Source organism: Salmo salar, chromosome ssa11 (genome assembly GCF_905237065.1).
Source record: "Salmo salar chromosome ssa11, Ssal_v3.1, whole genome shotgun sequence".
Taxonomy (NCBI): Eukaryota; Metazoa; Chordata; class Actinopteri; order Salmoniformes; family Salmonidae; genus Salmo; species Salmo salar.
Genome location: NC_059452.1, coordinates 89,040,601 through 89,058,362, shown reverse-complemented (window position 1 = coordinate 89,058,362; position 17,762 = coordinate 89,040,601). Strand labels below are relative to the sequence as shown.

The window sequence follows — 17,762 nt, the reverse complement described above, 5'->3', positions numbered from 1 at the left end:
CATCACAGTCAATTACTGTAAGGACTTACCCCAACGTCTTCAACAGCAACTGTCTTTTCCTTCTTCTTCTGCTTTTTCGCAGAGTTCACTTGAAAGGAAAAAACAAAGGGATAACATTACTAGCCAGCAACAAAGATGTTTTGTTCCCTGACGTCTCCATACCGGAGGATTCCCCCTCGTTTTCAACAGAAATGCATTGTCGAGAAGAAACTTGTACATACTGTATGCACTTCGTTGGACGATGTATACCCATGCACATCCTTGTAAATACCACTAAGAAAACTAAAGTCAATCGCAGAGTTGAGTTTACCCGGCTAATTGATAGATAGCTAATAACTGTCTCATCAGTATACCAAAACTCGATTTGGCAAAGTGCTCCCACGTGGCTGACATGACGGGCACGTGGTACTTTTGGTGGTGCTAAAAATGTGCCTTCACGGGTAAAATGTACCCAATTATGTACGGTGTCCGCAGTCACAGAAACGGGTATAACACATACAACTCAGATATTGCAAGTAAGCAAGTTAACTTAGTCGTTAATATGAATGAATTCGCAGTACCGTTTCAGACCTTGTGGCCACCATTCCTTCTGCGTCTGGATGAAATCTTTAGTTGCGTGTGATTAACAAAATGGCGTAACGTTAGCTCGCTAGGATCAAGTTCCGAGGCTGCCATTGGGCACGACTGTTACACAAAAGCATATACTTTGTTGATAGCTAGTTACGCCATTAGTTACTTGCCATGTAGCTGTGTACAGTAGCCAACTAACGTTATTTAGTAACTACGTTACCTAAGACGACAGTGGTTAAAGTTAGCTAGGCATCTTACATCAGAATTCAGCACGATTGCAATACCATGATCCGGGAGTATGCGCAGGTAACTTAAACTAGCTACATCAATTAATATACTGCTATAAGTGTAGCTAGTTTGATAACCACATGGTTTACGATGGGTCATGTGAAGTTAATGGGAACGTGGCCGCCTGTTTGATCATGCCTCAATGTTTGGTGCAATGCTGCTAGTAGTATTTAAAAATGTCCTAGTAAATAAACACATACAAACACCTAAAACTCCACAGCAGTTGTAGCTAGCTACTTTGAAATAAGATAGTACTGTTAAGACTGCAAGGGCTACTTACTTTGTACATCCGCCATCTTCGGTCTGCTGTGCAACTGACTTGGGGACAACGTGTGTGCTCAATGGGATCCCGGATAGCACGAAACGTGCACAGTGCGCATGACTTTTCAAGAAAAAGCCCTACCGCCTCACTAAGCCTCGCGATAGTTCATTCGAAGTCCAACCAAACGAGAAAAAGTAGATCGAACCGTAAGCGTCGCTCGAGCGGAGTTTCAACAAAGATGGTAGTATACGTAATTCTATGCGCTCGAGAGACAACATAAAACAAATGTTCTGTTAACATGCTACTTTATATATACATACACACACACAGGGTATATGCGTGACAACCAGACCAAATAACCCTAATCTGGGGCGCGTTCAGCAGGATAACTTCTGATAGCCTAATTCCATGTAGAGCAAACATGCCTCTCTGACATGTAGACTAAAGAATCACATCGGCTCTATTCATGGGTTTGCGATCGGCAATGTTCGAGAACATTTTGCCAAGTTAACATGGCTCTGTACTTTCCTTTTAATGCTGGATATGGTTTCAGAGATATGTATAACCAACTCCCTTTAAAAAAATATATTTTTTAAAATACAGTCACCCAATAGAAATCAGGAAAAGTGCTGAAAAAAAAAATAAATCACCCAATTTATTTCATTATGTAAACAAGGCAACATTTCCTAATACATTCATAAACAAATTACTAGCAAAAGTACTTCAGAAATACTAGAAACAAATCCCTAAAACAAAGGCAAAAATGTAGTTAAACACCTCAATATGTTAAGTTCCAGTTCAAAAGATGATTGTTGTGACAAGAGCATAATGCATGTCTACAAATCTTAAATCCCAAACAGATCAGTCCATTTTCTTGACTTCAACAAGTCTAACAATATCTCATGTAAAATATTTCTGGGTAGAGAATATTTTTAAAGTACAGTACAATTATTTTATGCCCATATTAGGAATGTCATTTAGTTATATAACTGCATTCATGCAGTGGAAATACTTGATTTCACTCAGTAAATGCTCATAATATAAAAACGATTTGATTGTACAAGACTTTTCGGTCTCCTTAAACATGTATGACTGATTGGGTGATGGTGCTTTTCTGCTTTCTCTAAAGGACTTTGGTGTTGGCTGGAAGGGTTGGAGACTCAGGGTGGCTCTTCTTCACTTAGGCCTGCAGACCCAAGGAGCGGGCAGTGTTCAGGACGTCGTCTCTGGTCAGGTAGCAGCCACACAGTTGCCGCAGGCCTGTGAAGGACTCCCGGCCATGCATGACACGCCAGTTATCAATGAAGAGAACCTTACAGAAAAAGAGGGCACATATGTTTTGTGTAACATTTTGTAAGACTTCACCCATCACCTGCAGCTTAATCCTGGTTTACAGTTAAGTGTGGGATGCCCCCCTCCCCCCTCTTATGTCAATATCTAACTCAACTGATCAAGTAGTGCTAAATCCTTTGTCTCTATCAATGAAAAGGCAACTATTATTCCTTACCTTTCCAGGCTTCAGTTTGACCCACAACTCATTCTCCGGCTTCCTCAGCTCTGTGGTCAACTCTCTGTGAGCCACATACCATCGCTTGACAATGTCATGGGGTATTGTGTTTATGACTGCACGGTCGTAGTTATTGTATCTGTAAGACAGGCGACCAAACAAGGTGATACCATATTAATACTCAATATTAGATCATATATTCATAACATTGATCTCAAAGGAGCTGGAATAACACAAGTTTTGCTGCGTATGAGCACCAGATCCTGAGCCTTCCACTAAGAACCTTCCAAAGTGTGTTAATTTGTATTGATGGGTGTATCATTTTTCAAACGCATACAACATTGTGAGTTAATAGGTAACCAAGACTGGTTAATGTAAGGTTGTACGGCCAATGACATTGGAAGATCTGTTTAAAGCAAGACATTCAGGGAGACATGCACATCTCAAATGACAACCGACTGGTCATACCGGATCATGTACACCTCATTGTTCCAGGGATACACGTTGAGCACAGGGCCAATGCCGATCATGTGGTTACGGTGGTCGCTGACATTTTCAATGTACTCGTGCTTGATAGGAACCCGAGCTAGCAGCTCAAAGTTCTCAGGCGTCTTCTGGAGCACTTTGTCAGCAGAATAGAATCCATCTACAAGTAGTGTTCTTCCTCCTGTTCCCTCATGCCTAAGGCAATGGAACACTTGGATCCTGCAAGTCAAAGTCAATGGCATCAAAGTAAGTCACATGTTATTATGAAATGCCCAGTAGGTGGCTATTGCCCTGTCATTTGATGGGAGGCCAAGGGAGAGCTTAGTTTCATGTTGTACTATAACTTCTTTTATCAAGATGTCTGTGGCATAGCAATGTGTGTCTGGCTTGTGTCCTATCATTTGAAGATATTCTCCGGTACTTCAGTATACTTTTTAGCTAGTAGTTCAGAAAGTAGCGCTCACATGCCAAAAGTGGTCCCAGAAAATGGCATACCATATCACATAGGTGCACCACATTATTGTTCTCGCTCTGCTGTGTGTGTGCATGCGTCTTTCTAGCTGTCACTCAAATGGCGAAGGGCTAAAGCTCATTGGCTAGAACTCAAATCGCTAGTAGCTGGCCCACATGGGGGGAAAAGCAGGGGAAATAACTTCCAGAAAACAGTCCGTTTCAAACTAGGGATTTCGTGGCTAATTGAGTAGTAATGTATATATGTAATGTAATGTATATATGAACTACACATTGACACATTCAGCCCAAAGTGGGAGGTTTAAAAAATATGTACAAGTCGCCAAAGCTCTGGAGCATGTCTTTAAAAGGCCAATGCTGGATCTGTTGTTACAACTGTCCATTTTTGTAACATCACTGTAATAGCCTAACACAATAATCTATATACATACACTGCCTTCAGAAAGTATTCAGACCCTTTGACTTTTTCCAGGTTACAGCCTTATTTTAAAATTAATTAAATTGTCCCCCCATCAAGCTACACACAATACCCCATAATGACAAAGAAAAAACTCCTTTTTAGCACTGTTTCCTAGTTTATTGAAATTAAAAATACACATCACATTTACATAAGTATTCAGACCCTTTACTCAGTACTTTGTTGAAGCACCTTTACAAGCTTGGCACACCTGTATTTTGGGGAGTTTCTCCCATTTTTCTCTGCAGATCCTGTCAAGCTCTGTCACGTTGGATGGTGAGTGTTGCTGCACAGCTATTTTCAGGTCTCTCCAGAGATGTTCGATCGGGTTCAAGTCGGGGCTCTGGCTTGGCCACTCATGGATATTCAGAGATTTGTCCTGAAGCCATTCCTAAGTTGTCTTGGTTGTGTGCTTAGTGTCGTTGTCCTGTTGGAAGGTGAACCTTCGCCCCAGTCTGAGGTCCTGAGCAGGTTTTCATCAAGGATCTCTCTGTACTTTGCTCCGTTCACCTTTCCCTTGATCCTGACTAGTCTCACCATCCCTGAAAAACACCCCCACAGCATGATGCTGCCACCGCCATGCTTCACCATGGGGATGGTGCCAGGAATGCTTGGCATTCAGGCCAAAGAGTGGAATCTTGGTTTCATCAGACCAGAGAATCTTGTTTCTCATGGTCTGAGAGTCTTTAGGTGCCTTTTGGCAAACTCCAAGCGGGCTGTCATGTACCTTTTACTAAGGATTGGCTTCTGTCTGGCCACTCTACCATAAAGGTCTGATTGGTGGAGTGCTGCAGAGATGGTTGACCTTCTGGAAGGTTCTCCCATCTCCACAGAGGAACTCTAGAGCTCTGTCAGTGACCATTGGGTTTTTGGTCACCTCCCTGACCAAGGCCCTTCTCTTCCGATTGCTCAATTTGGCTGAGCGGCCAGCTCTGGGAAGAGTCTTGGTGGTTCCAAACTTCTTCCATTTAAGAATGATGGAGGCCACTGGTTTTGGGGACCTTCAATGCTGCAGAAGTGTTTTGTTACCCTTCCCCAGATCTGTGCCTCGACACAATCCTGTCTCTGAGCTCTATGGACAATTCCTTCTACCTCATGGCTTTGTTTTTGCTCTGACATGAACTGTCAACTGTGGGACCTTATATAGACAGGTGTGTGCCTTTCCAAATCATGTCCAATCAATTGAATTTACCACAGGTGGACTCCAATCAAGTTGTAGAAGCATCTTAAGGATTATCAATGGAAACAGGATGCACATGAGCTCAATTTTGAGTCTCATAGCAAAGGGTCTGAATACTTATGTAAATAAGGCCGTTTTTATTTTTAATACATTTGCAAAAATGCAAAAACCTATTTTCGCTTTGTCATTATGGGGTATTGTGTGTAGATTGCTGAGGATTTTAATTTATTTAATCCGTTTTAGAATAAGGCTGTAATGTAACAAAATGTGGAAAAAGTCAAGGCGTCTGAATACTTTCCGATGGCACTGTAGATGTCTAAAGTGTGTCTTTATCTGAGGAATCTCAACCTAACCAATATACAGATCAACATGTGTACTGACTTGCTACTTTGACCTGATCACTCCAATACAGTTAAAAAAATACCCATCCATGTGTGAACATCTAAATACATACCCACATGGCTCCTGGAAGTATGAGGTGTCTGTGTGACGGTCCAGGGCCAGTTTGGTGTAGGCAGTGTCTCCTCGGGAGAAATCCGATGTGAAGTTCCACATCTTGCCATACATAGTCTCCCTAGTAGGAAACAAGAATGAAAACACAAAGTAGAGTCAGCTGTTTCAAAAGTGATACCTAAAACATTATACAGTACAATAACAGTTCAAACAAGATTATAATGGCAACTGTGATCCAAATAGTGAGTGATATTTTGCTTCTTTGGGGTGTAAGGAGGAGGGCAATTACTTCTGATGACCAAATATCCTCACTGGACTAGAATAAGAAATTGTCCTCATCTGGCAACCATGAGCAATGCATTTCTTATAACACGCTGCTTCCTCCCTCCCTCCCTCCCTTCCCTTCACCCCAAAGTAGAGTCCAGTACAAAGAGGGATTAGTGCGCTTGCTCAGGCGTTTGAAACTTCAATCCACACCACCTGCAGAGTCCTTAATGAACAGACCTGGTGGATTAATGAGGACAAAGTACCTCTCTTTTCTCACTACACTGGCAGAGGAGACACTGTCAAAGTGCAACAATGACCATTCTTTTGACAATTCCACCCTCCATTCCAACTGCAGAGAAGTCTGTTGTGCATGTTAACTTGACAAACGTATCAAAGTTGATGTTAAGGAAACCAAAACTTTCTCTGTAGCACTGTTACTTTGCAAAACAAAGAGTGTAAACAAGCCAACCCTGATAAATATCAAGCTTATTTAATGCCCCCCAAAAATAGATATCTGGGGTGTTTGTTCTCATTCCTTATTAAATAATCCCCCACTCTAAAACCATGCATGTTTCGTATGCATTGTGGTGGGTGGTATGCCATTACCTTTAAGCCCCCTCAACCCCACTTCTCATTCCCTACCCCAGGCAATCACAGAGGGGCTTACTATACCTGATGAGGCTGACCCTCTGGGTAAGAGTCTCTGTGGCCTCAACAGTCGGCGGGACGCCCTCCACAAAAGCAATGCCGTACAGCAGAAAGCTCCCAAGGAACTTTTTCAGTTCATCATCACAGCTCATAAACTTGTCCCAGTTAGCAGAGGGCACCTTGGCACTGGTATAGATGTCGGAGTTCCAGATGATGCGTGGCTGCATGGCATTCTGCTTCTGTCCCTCATAGCTGTTCTGAGCAAGCCAGCTCAGGTTGTACCTTGTCACATGACCATCAGGCCCTGAGGTAGACAAAACAAAGACAATTCCATCTATTATACTGTTAAAAAGAATGGATGAGTAACAATAGGTGCATAGATCACAGTTCTGCCATAAAGAAAATGGGATTGCGGTTCACCATTGAAAATGATCAAATGATAGGCTTAACTACTGGCATGGATTTAGAGTTCTTGACAACATCAAACTGACCTAGATTCAGTAGCTCACTGAAATGTTCAACCGATTGCACCTTGAGTAAGTGAGAATGGTTATAGTTTAACCAATGCCTTGTGAAAAGATGTACCATTGTACAAACATTTAATTCAAATAAAGCATATGGCAGCAATATCTGCAGTACATTACAACCTTTTTTCAAGAGTCAAAGGTCTCCCCGAAAGATGTTTGTTTTTAAGAAGATAACTATCTCAGGTTTGGCAGTGGAGAAGAAATTTTTAGGCAAGGCTACTCCATAAATGTGGGATTCCAACAGGGTCTAAAAGGGAAAAAAACAAGCTCAATTCTTCACTTTGGTTCCAAAGAAAACTGTTTCTCATGCCAAAATCAACATTTGGAGAATTTTTATTTTTATTTTTTTAAATCTACAACAAATCAAAACAAAGAAAGCCACCGACTGTATGTGATGTGAGACAAACTGGGTAGAGAATATTTTCCATCCCTCAGTTGGGAAAATAAATCTTCAAACCAAGACTTACATGTGAGGAAGATATTCTCATCATCCACCCTGGTGTTGGCAGGACGTATGTTTAGCTCCACATTTGCTGTATCCAGGTTCCTCTGGTTGGTCTTGCTGTTGAAGCAGGAGGCAGAGTGGCAATGATCCCGTAGCCACACATAGGCAAAGTGCATCACAAGCCCTCCATAGCTGAGCTCTGCCAAATCAAAATGTCAGATTTACAAGTACATATTAGCCTATAATGTAAAAACTGGCCAATTCAAGTGTGAAGTGCCAGTTCCAGACTAGGATTTAATATGTAAAATATACACAAACACACAAAGATACATTATGATGTCATAGCCTATAGGAGGGTATATTAAAAACAAGAAAAGGAACAGGACGGCTGTTGGTATCTGGCATTGTGGGTCCTGCATGAAGACTGTTGCTGTAGGCGCCTGGACATACAACACGACGTCTGCAGTCACAGTGAAGTCGGCCATCAGGAGACTGAAGGAGCTGAAAGACCAGTAGACTGTTACTGGAGGATCAGACTGTCACTGTTGTCTACAGTTTGACCTGGACACTGTGTCGAACATCTACCACAATAAAAAGCAGTCTAGAGCGAGAGAAAAAAAAATGTAAATAAAAAAAGAACAAAAGAAACATTCCTCATTGAGACCTGCTGAGGCAAGAGTGCCCAAGTGGTCCATCCAATAAGTCATTTTTCCCCATCTCCTCCCTCATTGTGGTTGCGAATGGAGCTCTTATACTCACAAATCCTTGTCTTAAGTTCACGTTTGGTCTTTCTTATCCACATAATACAAATTCACAGGAACACTTAAGGAGATGCACAACATATTTTGTTTTACAGGTTATTCTACCAAACCTTTATCCGCTCACCCGAGTGGGGATGGATTAGAGAGTTCCCGCTGATCATGGCATAACAGTGAATGCAGTTGTGACAAGGGAAATTGCCATCAGAAATGATAGACATGAAATGTGATGCTTTTTTCATAGGCCAATCATTCTCTTATCTTCATCATTGTAATGACATGTTTGAATAATACAGGACTAGAATAAGATGAAGACGGCTTTTGCTTCTGTTTATGAAGATTGAATGGTTATGGGTCTGTAAATAACTGCTATAGCCATCGCACATTCTCCCCACTGGTCAAAAACTGGATGAATCAATGTTGTTTCCATGTAATTTCAACCCAAAAAATATATATATGTGATGACATTGAATCAATGTGGAAAACTGATTGGATTTGCAAAAAGTAATCAACGTCACGGCATGATGTTTTTATTTTACCCAACTTTTAACCTAAATCCAATGAAACTGACATGTTTTGTTGATTTCATGTTAGTTGACTACTCAACCAAATGTAAATCAAAACTAGACATTGAACTGATGTCTGTGCCCAGTGGGTCTCTTCTTTCAAAAACTCAGTTCCTTTGGCTGCTGTATTTAAACATTCAAATTGACTATTACAGGGTTCCCCAACTGGCGGCCCTAATTTGGCCCACGGTTGGTTTTATTTGGCCCCCCAAGAGTGTGCAAAGCTGTCAAGGCAAAGGGTGGCTACTTTGAAAAATCTCAAATATATTTTGATTTGTTTAAAACTTATTTGGTTAATACATGATTCCATATGTGTTATTCTATAGTTTTGATGTCTTCAATATTATTCTACAATGTAGAAAATAGTCAAAATAAAGAAGAACCATTGAATGAGTAGGTGTGTCCAAACTTTTGACTGGTACTGTACATATATTTTTTTAATATAAAAAACATTTGGGACATAAGACTGTAAAAACAAGAAATCAGCTATAAGTGATTTTAATTTAGGAAACCTGTTCAAGTATTCCCACTGATGGGTTCTGACTTAAAAATATGAAATATCCTTATTCATGTCACTGAGGGAGAGAGGGGAATGTAGAATATTCACATTCTGTCAGAACTTGTTTTTGTTAGACAACAGGTATTCTATTGGAAGGAGAAGGGCCACAGTCTGGTACAAGTCAACAGGACAGCAGAATTTGGGCTGAGTTCGGGTCAAATGAATTGAGACAGAACATGCATCACTAAAGTCCTGTCTAGCAACAGAGGTGCATTGGCTGTTCAGATGTGTAAGGAAGAGACTCAGTATAGAAGGAAGGGTTATACCAGTGCTTGTGTGAATATGTCTTTTCAGCTGTCTGACCCATTGGGTGAATAAACTTGGTTTGAGCGTTTCATAGTTGTCGGTCAGTTTTTACCCTGTTATTTAGAACCTAACACCACGCATAACAGAGATGTCATTGTACACAAATGTAAGCAAGGTTTGAAATGATGTTTTAGTAAAATATATCTGTTTGGGCTTCTTGAGGTCAATTTACAGTCTACAAATTATTTGTAATCATGTTTCGGTCCCCGACAATCCGCTCAAGAAAAAAATATCGTCCCACGGCTGAATCCAGTTGCTGATCCCTGCCTGGTCTATTAGTATAATAAATTCCTGCCCCCCACCACCCAAAAAAATTCAACAATCTATTCTAGTCTAGCATTCAGAGGCGGCAGGTAGCCTAGTGATTAGAGCGTCGGGCCAGTAACTGAAAGGTTGCTGGATCGAATCCCGGCGCTGACAAGGTAAAAATCTGTCGTTCTGCCCCTGAACAAGGCCACTGTTCCCTCGTAGGTCGTCATTGTAAATAAGAATTTGTTCTTAACTTCTTCTTAACCTTTAAATAAAAGGTTAAATAAAAAAAAGCTTTTCCTGGGACTCCACAAGCGGAAAGAGGCCAGCTGAGAGTAAGTGTGTAATGCGCAAAAGTGAAGACAGAGGCGAAGTTACATGCTTATGAATATTACCATATACATTTTAGTCATCTAGCAGACACTCTTATCCAGAGCAATTTACAGGAGCAATTAGGGTTAGGTTAGGACATATGCAATTATTATTATTATTATTATTATTATTAGTGCCTTGCAGAAGTATTCATTCAGACACCTTGGACTTCTTCACATTTTATTGTGTTACAAAATGGGATTAAAACAGATAAATTCTATTTTTTGTCCACAATTTACAAAATACTCTGTCAAAGTGGATGAAAAATTATATATTTTTATAAATAAAAAAATCTGAACTAAAATAGCAATTGCTATTAGTCCAGCAGTCAAGTATTGAACTTCAAGCACAGATTCAACTACAAAGACCAGTGAGCTTTTCAAAAGCCTCAAAGAAGGGCAGACACATATGGAGCTGTATTCAAAAACAGACTGTCTAGAGCAAATAAAATGTTAATTTAGAGTTTGGTAAAGGGCTGATACAACTAGTCATACTTACCAAGGCATTCTTCCTGAAGCTGCCAGTGACAACTCGTCGTTTGTGGAGCAGTATGCTGCCAATGTCTCACTTCATTCTGGGTTCGTATGAATCCAGAGACCAAAGGAGCCGGTGCTTTCGATATGGGTTGCAAATAGCCATTTAAACGGCAAAACATCCGAGCCAAAGACATTGTCTGCTAATGGAAAATAAATGTAGATGGAACACTGTTCATGGACAGATTTAGAACACAACTATACATTTTTACATTTTAGTCATTTAGCAGACGCTCTTATCCAGAGCGACTTACAGTAGTGAATGCATACATTTCATACATTTTTTTTCTTCCGTACTGGTCCCCCGTGGGAATCGAACCCACAACCCTGGCGTTGCAAACACCATGCTCTACCAACTGAGCCAGTTGGTAGAGTTATTTGATCGAGTCTGACATTGACTCCCGCACAAATGATAATTTCCCCCATCTTATTTCCCCATCTTAATTGCTGCGATTAATAACAAATCAGCTTATGTTGATCTGATCATGCAATACTCACACAACGGAGCTCGTGTGGATTCCAGTCAGTCGTGTAGCTAGCAGCACTAATTACTGTGACCTGGAATTAAGACTTCTTGGACCTTCGATGAAGCTACATTGACAATCGATGAGATAGATTATTAAGCAAGTTAGTTTTTTCCAAGTCGTTTATATACTTTGGGGGCTAGCATTACAGGATAGTAAACTTTGGACACGTACCTTGCTAACGTTGACGCTAAGAACCGCTAGTTAGCAACTACAAAAGAGGTACAGTAGCTATCAGCATAGAGGAAGAAGCGATGCGAGAGGATCCACCCTTCTTCTTCTTCTTCTTCTTCTTCTTCTTCTTCTTCGACATAATTGCGGTCCGCAAACCAACGTTAAAGGTATATGCCGCCACCTACTGTGCTGGAGTGTGTGGTCAATCACGGTTTACAACATTCCTAAATCCTCCTACCTAACTCAGTACTCCTGAGAAAATAAAAAGAGCCCCACTAACTTTTAAGACCCTCCACCATCCCCCAAATCCCTTCCAACCCCCCCAACCAACCTCAATGACCCTACACTTCAATATTTCCCTCTCTTCAACATACTTACAACAATATAACAACACATGATCCCCTGTTTCATCGACCATGCACTCTCGACACAAACCATTCACATGCTTGCCAATCAAATGTAATGAAGAATTCAATGTACAATGTCCTAAGCGGAATTGAGAGAATGGGTGTAGTAGTGGCATATTACATAATTTATGCAGCAGCATACAATACATTTTTGGACTCACCTTGGCGGCAGTCCTTCGTGGGCAAATTTTGTCATCAAAGTCTGCCATTCTCTGGATTTATGGTGCTTTCAAGACAACTGGGAACTCAAAACGTATTTTCCCAGTCCTAGCTCATTTTTCCCGAGTTCCCAGTTGTCTTGAACTCACTAAAGTCAGATTTTGCAGTTCTGAGTTAACAGTTGTTTGGAGTACGTCACAAATCATGCTTCATTGACACCATGGCCAATGTTGAATGTTTATAATTTTAAACTAGGAAAAGAGACCCTTAATCTTAGACTTGGGACCACACAACCACTCCACTGAATAGCAGGCTAATGATTGCTTTGCAATGCTTGCACTTAGACACTGATTCCTTCCAAACCACTCATTGTTGAATTTGCGATTTCCAACTTGTTGTGTAATGTTTATGTCCAATGGCCGATGAGCACCGATACGTTTTATCTATAATTTCTCTTCATTATTTCTCTTCATATGACAAGGATTAAAAAGGATTTGTCAGTAGATTGTCGACTTGATTCATGATGATGACTACTAGCTAAGATTTAGAAAGTATGATGTTGACATGATCAGTCCAATCAAAGCTTCTGTAGATATAAAGTGATTTGGCATCATTTTATTTGTGGCCAATGATCTTGAGCCTTCTTGGATGGGCACTTCTAATGTAACTCTATGGCAGCACCCAAGGGGCTAGAATTTCCGAGCTCTACCCTTAGACTTGGCGTTGACGTAGTGTCCCCATGAGTGACAGAACACTGAGCTAATCACGGTGCAACGCTCCGTATTTTCTGCTGGCTTGTACCACCACCACAGAAAGCACTGAGCTAGGCTGAAACACCTGCATTTTGGGGCTGCCTTACTCAAGAAAACAAAAAAGAGACCATATTTGTGTGCAGCTTTATTAACTCTATGATATATATTTTTTACATTGTTTGCAAACTGATATGTGACATGTATTAATGCCAAAATAACATGCAAAATGGGCTCAAAACTGCCCTGAATGACGGGTCGCCACTGGTAATTGTCAACCAGTTTCCCTATATCACTGACTTCTGACCAATCTTTCCTTTTCTCTACCAAGGTTAGATCAACAACAGGATCTGGGAGTAACTATGGAGGAACATCCTCTATCACCACAGAAGGGCCAACCTCCAACTCCCTCAAACCACTCTCATCAGCAAACTTTCCAACTGTCCAACCAAAGCCACTGCCTTGTCTACTAGTATATTCCCAACAGTCACCTAGAACAGTAGCAGTGGGATGCTCAACCTCACATCCTTTCAACCTAACCCAATAAGCTAATTACACATTTTTAAGCCGTATATCCAAAGGCATCTCACCTGCTTCCACTAGTAAGGCACATACATATGTTGATTTAAATGCACCAATACATAGCTTTAAAGCTATATACTGGATTCTGTCCAGCTTCTGAAACTAAGTCTTTGCCGCTGTTCCTTAAACTATACACCCGTAATCAATTGTTGTCCTGATCAGAGCTCTATAAATATCCATCAACGATTGTCTGTCAGCACCCCATTCATAACCGGAGACTGAGCGCATAAGATTCACCACGTTCTTACACTTTGTTTCAACATTTATGACATGATCTTTCCATGTATATCACTCATTGAACCATAGACCCAAATATTTGTACTTCGAAACCCTCCCCATAGACTGTCCAAACAGAAACAACTGTATATTATCAGCAACTTTCATCTTCAAGAAGAATATACAGCAAGACTTCGCCACAGACAATTTAAAACTCCAGTCAATCGACCATCTTTCAACATCCACTGTAGCTTGTTGAATAGATTTGATCACACAAGAGACATTCCTTCCCCTCTTCCAAATAGCTCCATCATCAGCATATAGGGAAGCCCCAATACCCCTGCCTATATTTGAAAACACATTGTTTATCATAATTTTGAACAAAATATGACTGATAGCACTGCCTTGAGGAACACAATTGTCAACTCCATAGTCATCAGAAAAAATTTATCCGATTTTAACTCAAAAAGAGCGATTAAATGAGAATGCCAAAACCCAGTTATATAATCTCCCACCAATACCAAGTCTTTCCATCTTAATCAGTAGGCCTTCTCTCCACATAGTGTCATAGGCCTTTTAAATGTAAAAAAAGACAGTAGCCATCACTTTTTTCATGAACAAAGTTTGTTTAACTTCATTGCTCACCTTTACTAATGCATCCAAAGTAGATCTACCTTTACGGAATCCACTTTGACATTGACTCAATAAACCTCTATGCTCCAGGAAATATGACAATCTATTGACTATCATCTTTTCCATCAGTTTACACAAGTTAGAGGTCAGTGCTATTGGTCTATAACTATCCGCACATGAAGGGTTCTTACCAGGCTTTACACAAGGTAATATTACTGCACGTTTCCAACCAGAAGGTATAACCCCTCACTCCGAATCTTAATAAATAATCCCAGGAGAACAAGCATGACCTCATCAGGTAAATGCTTAAACATTACAGCACAACTGATCACAAAATGGAGCTGTATCTCCAAAGCCTATTAAGGCTGAACGCATCTCATTTTGGTAAAAACAGCATCCAAAGAAGAGTCAACAGTAGCACCATATCTCTCTAGAGCCCAATTCTCCTGATATTTCATCAAACATCGCTTCAGATAGTTGACAACAAGGGTTGTAAAAATTGTGTAACTTAATATTACTACCTGCACTGTAGATTTCCACCATCACACATTCATATTCAGATGGGGCAATTATATTACGATATACAAGACCTTCTCTTATGAACGTGGCACAACCACCACCCTGTCCAATTGATCTATCAGATCTGATTGAACAATAACCTGGAATAATAAAATCAAGATGTGGTCTAAGTCATGTTTCTTGAACACATATCACATTAGGTTGGATCTCTAAATCTATTACATATTTCTTAAAACTCCTGACCGTTAGCAATAAGGCTTCTGGCATTCCACTGAAGGATAACAAAAACTCTTATTAACATCATACTGAGACATTCCATCATTAGTATTATTAGAAGTCAACATATCAACAATCATGGCGACAGTAACATCTGTTACTTCCACAGTGATCTTTAACTTGGCGGGTCTGATAACCTTTCCAATGAAGGCTATTGAAGTCAATCTGATGAACTATTAAGGTGTCCTTTGAAACGACACATTTGTGAGAGCAAGAATTCTGAACAGGTCTCGTATCCGTGTCTGGACCAACATAAGCAACATTTCCTACAGTAGCTCCCCTTATTCCAGGACTGACCCTATTGTCTCCCTCATTCTGCCTAATAGTTCCACCAATCTGCCTTGCAGCCTCTGCATAAGAGACATTATGAGTGATTTTATATTTTGGGCCTCTCTAGCTTCTTTCTGCACCTGGCATCCACCAAATGCTAAACTGTGTCCCCCCCACAATTACAACATTTAACCTTAACATTGTTCCCACATTCACCATAATCATGTTCCCCTCCACACTTTGCACATCTTTTCTTTCCTTTGCACAGAGCCGCTACATGTCCCATTATTTGTCATTTAAAGCACCTTAGTGGAGGTGGGACAAACTCTCTTAACAGTGAAAGCCTATCTGTACTTTCTTAGGTACAACCTTCTCAAACATTAATAATACTGACAAGCTTTCACTTCTAATATCAAATCAAATAGTATTTGTCACATGCGCTGAATACAACAGCTGGAGACCTTACAATGAAGTGCTTACTTAAAAGCCCTTAACCAACAATGCTTAAGAGGTTTTAAGAAACAATAAGTGTTAAGTAAAAAAATAGATAAGTAAAAAATAGAAAATAAAAGTAACAAATAATTAAACAGCAGCAGTAAAATAACTATAGCGAGGCTATATACAGGGGGTAGCGATACAGAGTCATTGTGCGGGAGCACCGGTTAGTCAGGTAATTGAGGTAATATGTACATGTAGGTAGAGTTAAAGTGACTATGCATAGATAATAAACAGAGAGTAGCAGCGTAAAAGAGGGCTCTGGGAATCCCTTTGATTAGCTGTTCAGGAGTCTTATGGCTTGGGGGTAGAAGCTGTTTAGAAGCCTCTTGGACCTAGACTTGGTGCTCCGGTACCGCTTGCCGTGCGGTAGCAGAGAGAACAGTCTATGACTAGGGTGGCTGGAGTCTTTGACAATTTTTAGGGCCTTCCTCTGACACCACCTGGTATAGAGGTCCTGGATGGCAGGGAGCTTGGCCTCAGTGATGTACTGGGCCATACGCACTACCCTCTGTAGTGCCTTGCGTTCGGAGGCCGCGCAGTTACCATACCAGGCATTGATACAACCAGTCTGGATGCTCTCGATGGTGCAGCTGTAGAACCTTTTGAGGATCTGAGGGCCCATGACGAATATTTTCAGTCTCCTGAGGGGGAATAGGTTTTGTCGTGCCCTCTTCACGACTGTCTTTTTGTGTTTAGACCATGATAGTTTGTTGGTGATGTGGACACCAAGGAACTTGAAGCTCTCAACCTGCTCCACTACAGCCCCGTCGATGAGAATAGAAGCGTGCTCGGTCCTCCTTTTCCTGTAGTCCACAATCATCTCCTTTGTCTCGATCACGTTGAGGGAGAGGTTGTTGTCCTGGCACCACATGGCCAGGTCTCTGACCTCCTCCTTATAGGCTGTCTCATCGTCATCGGTGATCAGGCCTACCACTGTTGTGTCATCGGCAAACTTAATGATGGTATTGGAGTCGTGCCTGGCCGTGCTGTCATGAATGAACAGGGTGTACAGGAGGGGACTGAGCACGCACCCCTGAGGGGCCCCTGTGTTGAGGATCAGCATGGCAGATGTGTTGTTACCTACCCTTACCACCTGGGGGCGGCCCGTCAGGAAGTCCAAGATCCAGTTGCAGAGGGAGGGGTTTAGTCCCAGGGTCCTTAGCTTAATGATTAGCTTTGAGGGCACTATGGTGTTGAACACTGAGCTGTAGTCAATGAATAGCATTCTCACATAGGTGTTCCTGTTGTCCAGGTGGGAAAGGGCAGTGCTGAGTGCAATAGATATTGCATCATCTGTGGATCTGTTGGGGCGGTATGCAAATTGGAGTGGGTCTCTGCCCCTCTTTCATTCTGAACAGCCTTTTGGCTTCAACCACTATAGCCCCTCTACATTTTATTTTATATAATCTATGGACATAGATAGTAGAACCCCAGAAATGACCCCCCTCAACTTAGCCGAAGCTCCAGGGACATGACTTGTGATTTTTTTCCCATTGAGAGTTTTCATGTTCAGAATCTTCCTCTTTCTTAACGGCATTGGTGTGGGGTGTAGATGAGACCCGTGGTCGCATCAAACACGATTACAACTTTCCACTCCGACACATCATTACTTTGTTTTTCACTACCTTCACGTCCTCAACACTAGAAGTGCCACTGCTGTCAGCAGCGCTTATAGCAGGGCCATTCTTTTTCCTTTTCCTTTACACCACAGACCATCCAGGTCCATGACTTTCGTCACCCCCACCCATACCATCAGAACTATCATCCATGTCGACCACAGTCTAGCACTGCTGTTGCTAAAACCGCCTACCACAATATAGAACAATGGATTATATTTCGCTTCCTTGTTTG

At 41.2% G+C, this 17,762-nt stretch overlaps 2 protein-coding genes across 5 annotated transcripts in view; both read right to left on the bottom strand.

Moving 5' to 3' along the window:
• LOC106563393 (H/ACA ribonucleoprotein complex subunit DKC1) overlaps window positions 1-1,385 on the bottom strand; it is a 15,425-nt gene extending 14,040 nt beyond the window's left edge. Inside the window, exons 1-2 of the mRNA XM_014128906.2 lie at window positions 1,139-1,385; window positions 30-88 (exon numbers count right to left, since the gene is read on the bottom strand). Coding sequence (XP_013984381.2) covers window positions 30-88; window positions 1,139-1,154 — 75 coding nt within the window. The 5' untranslated portion in view covers window positions 1,155-1,385. The remainder of the gene's footprint in view (window positions 1-29; window positions 89-1,138) is intronic.
• Window positions 1,386-1,750: 365 nt separating this feature from the next.
• Window positions 1,751-11,767, bottom strand: LOC106563395 (trimethyllysine dioxygenase, mitochondrial). Of its 4 annotated transcripts, none has more exons than XM_014128911.2 (9): window positions 11,603-11,767; window positions 11,403-11,495; window positions 10,870-11,047; window positions 7,584-8,062; window positions 6,614-6,893; window positions 5,676-5,795; window positions 3,096-3,332; window positions 2,628-2,766; window positions 1,751-2,432 (listed from the first exon to the last, which is right to left on the bottom strand). In XM_014128911.2, exons 4-9 carry the CDS (start codon window positions 7,735-7,737, stop codon window positions 2,301-2,303), a joined length of 1,062 nt encoding a protein of 353 aa, XP_013984386.1. In that variant the 5' UTR covers window positions 7,738-8,062; window positions 10,870-11,047; window positions 11,403-11,495; window positions 11,603-11,767; the 3' UTR covers window positions 1,751-2,300. The 4 variants fall into 4 exon arrangements, with proteins under 4 accessions (XP_013984386.1, XP_013984384.1, XP_045545982.1 ...); XM_014128909.2 differs by having other exon boundaries at window positions 7,584-7,760; XM_045690026.1 differs by having other exon boundaries at window positions 10,870-11,044.
• Between the last annotated feature and the right edge of the window lie 5,995 nt (window positions 11,768-17,762).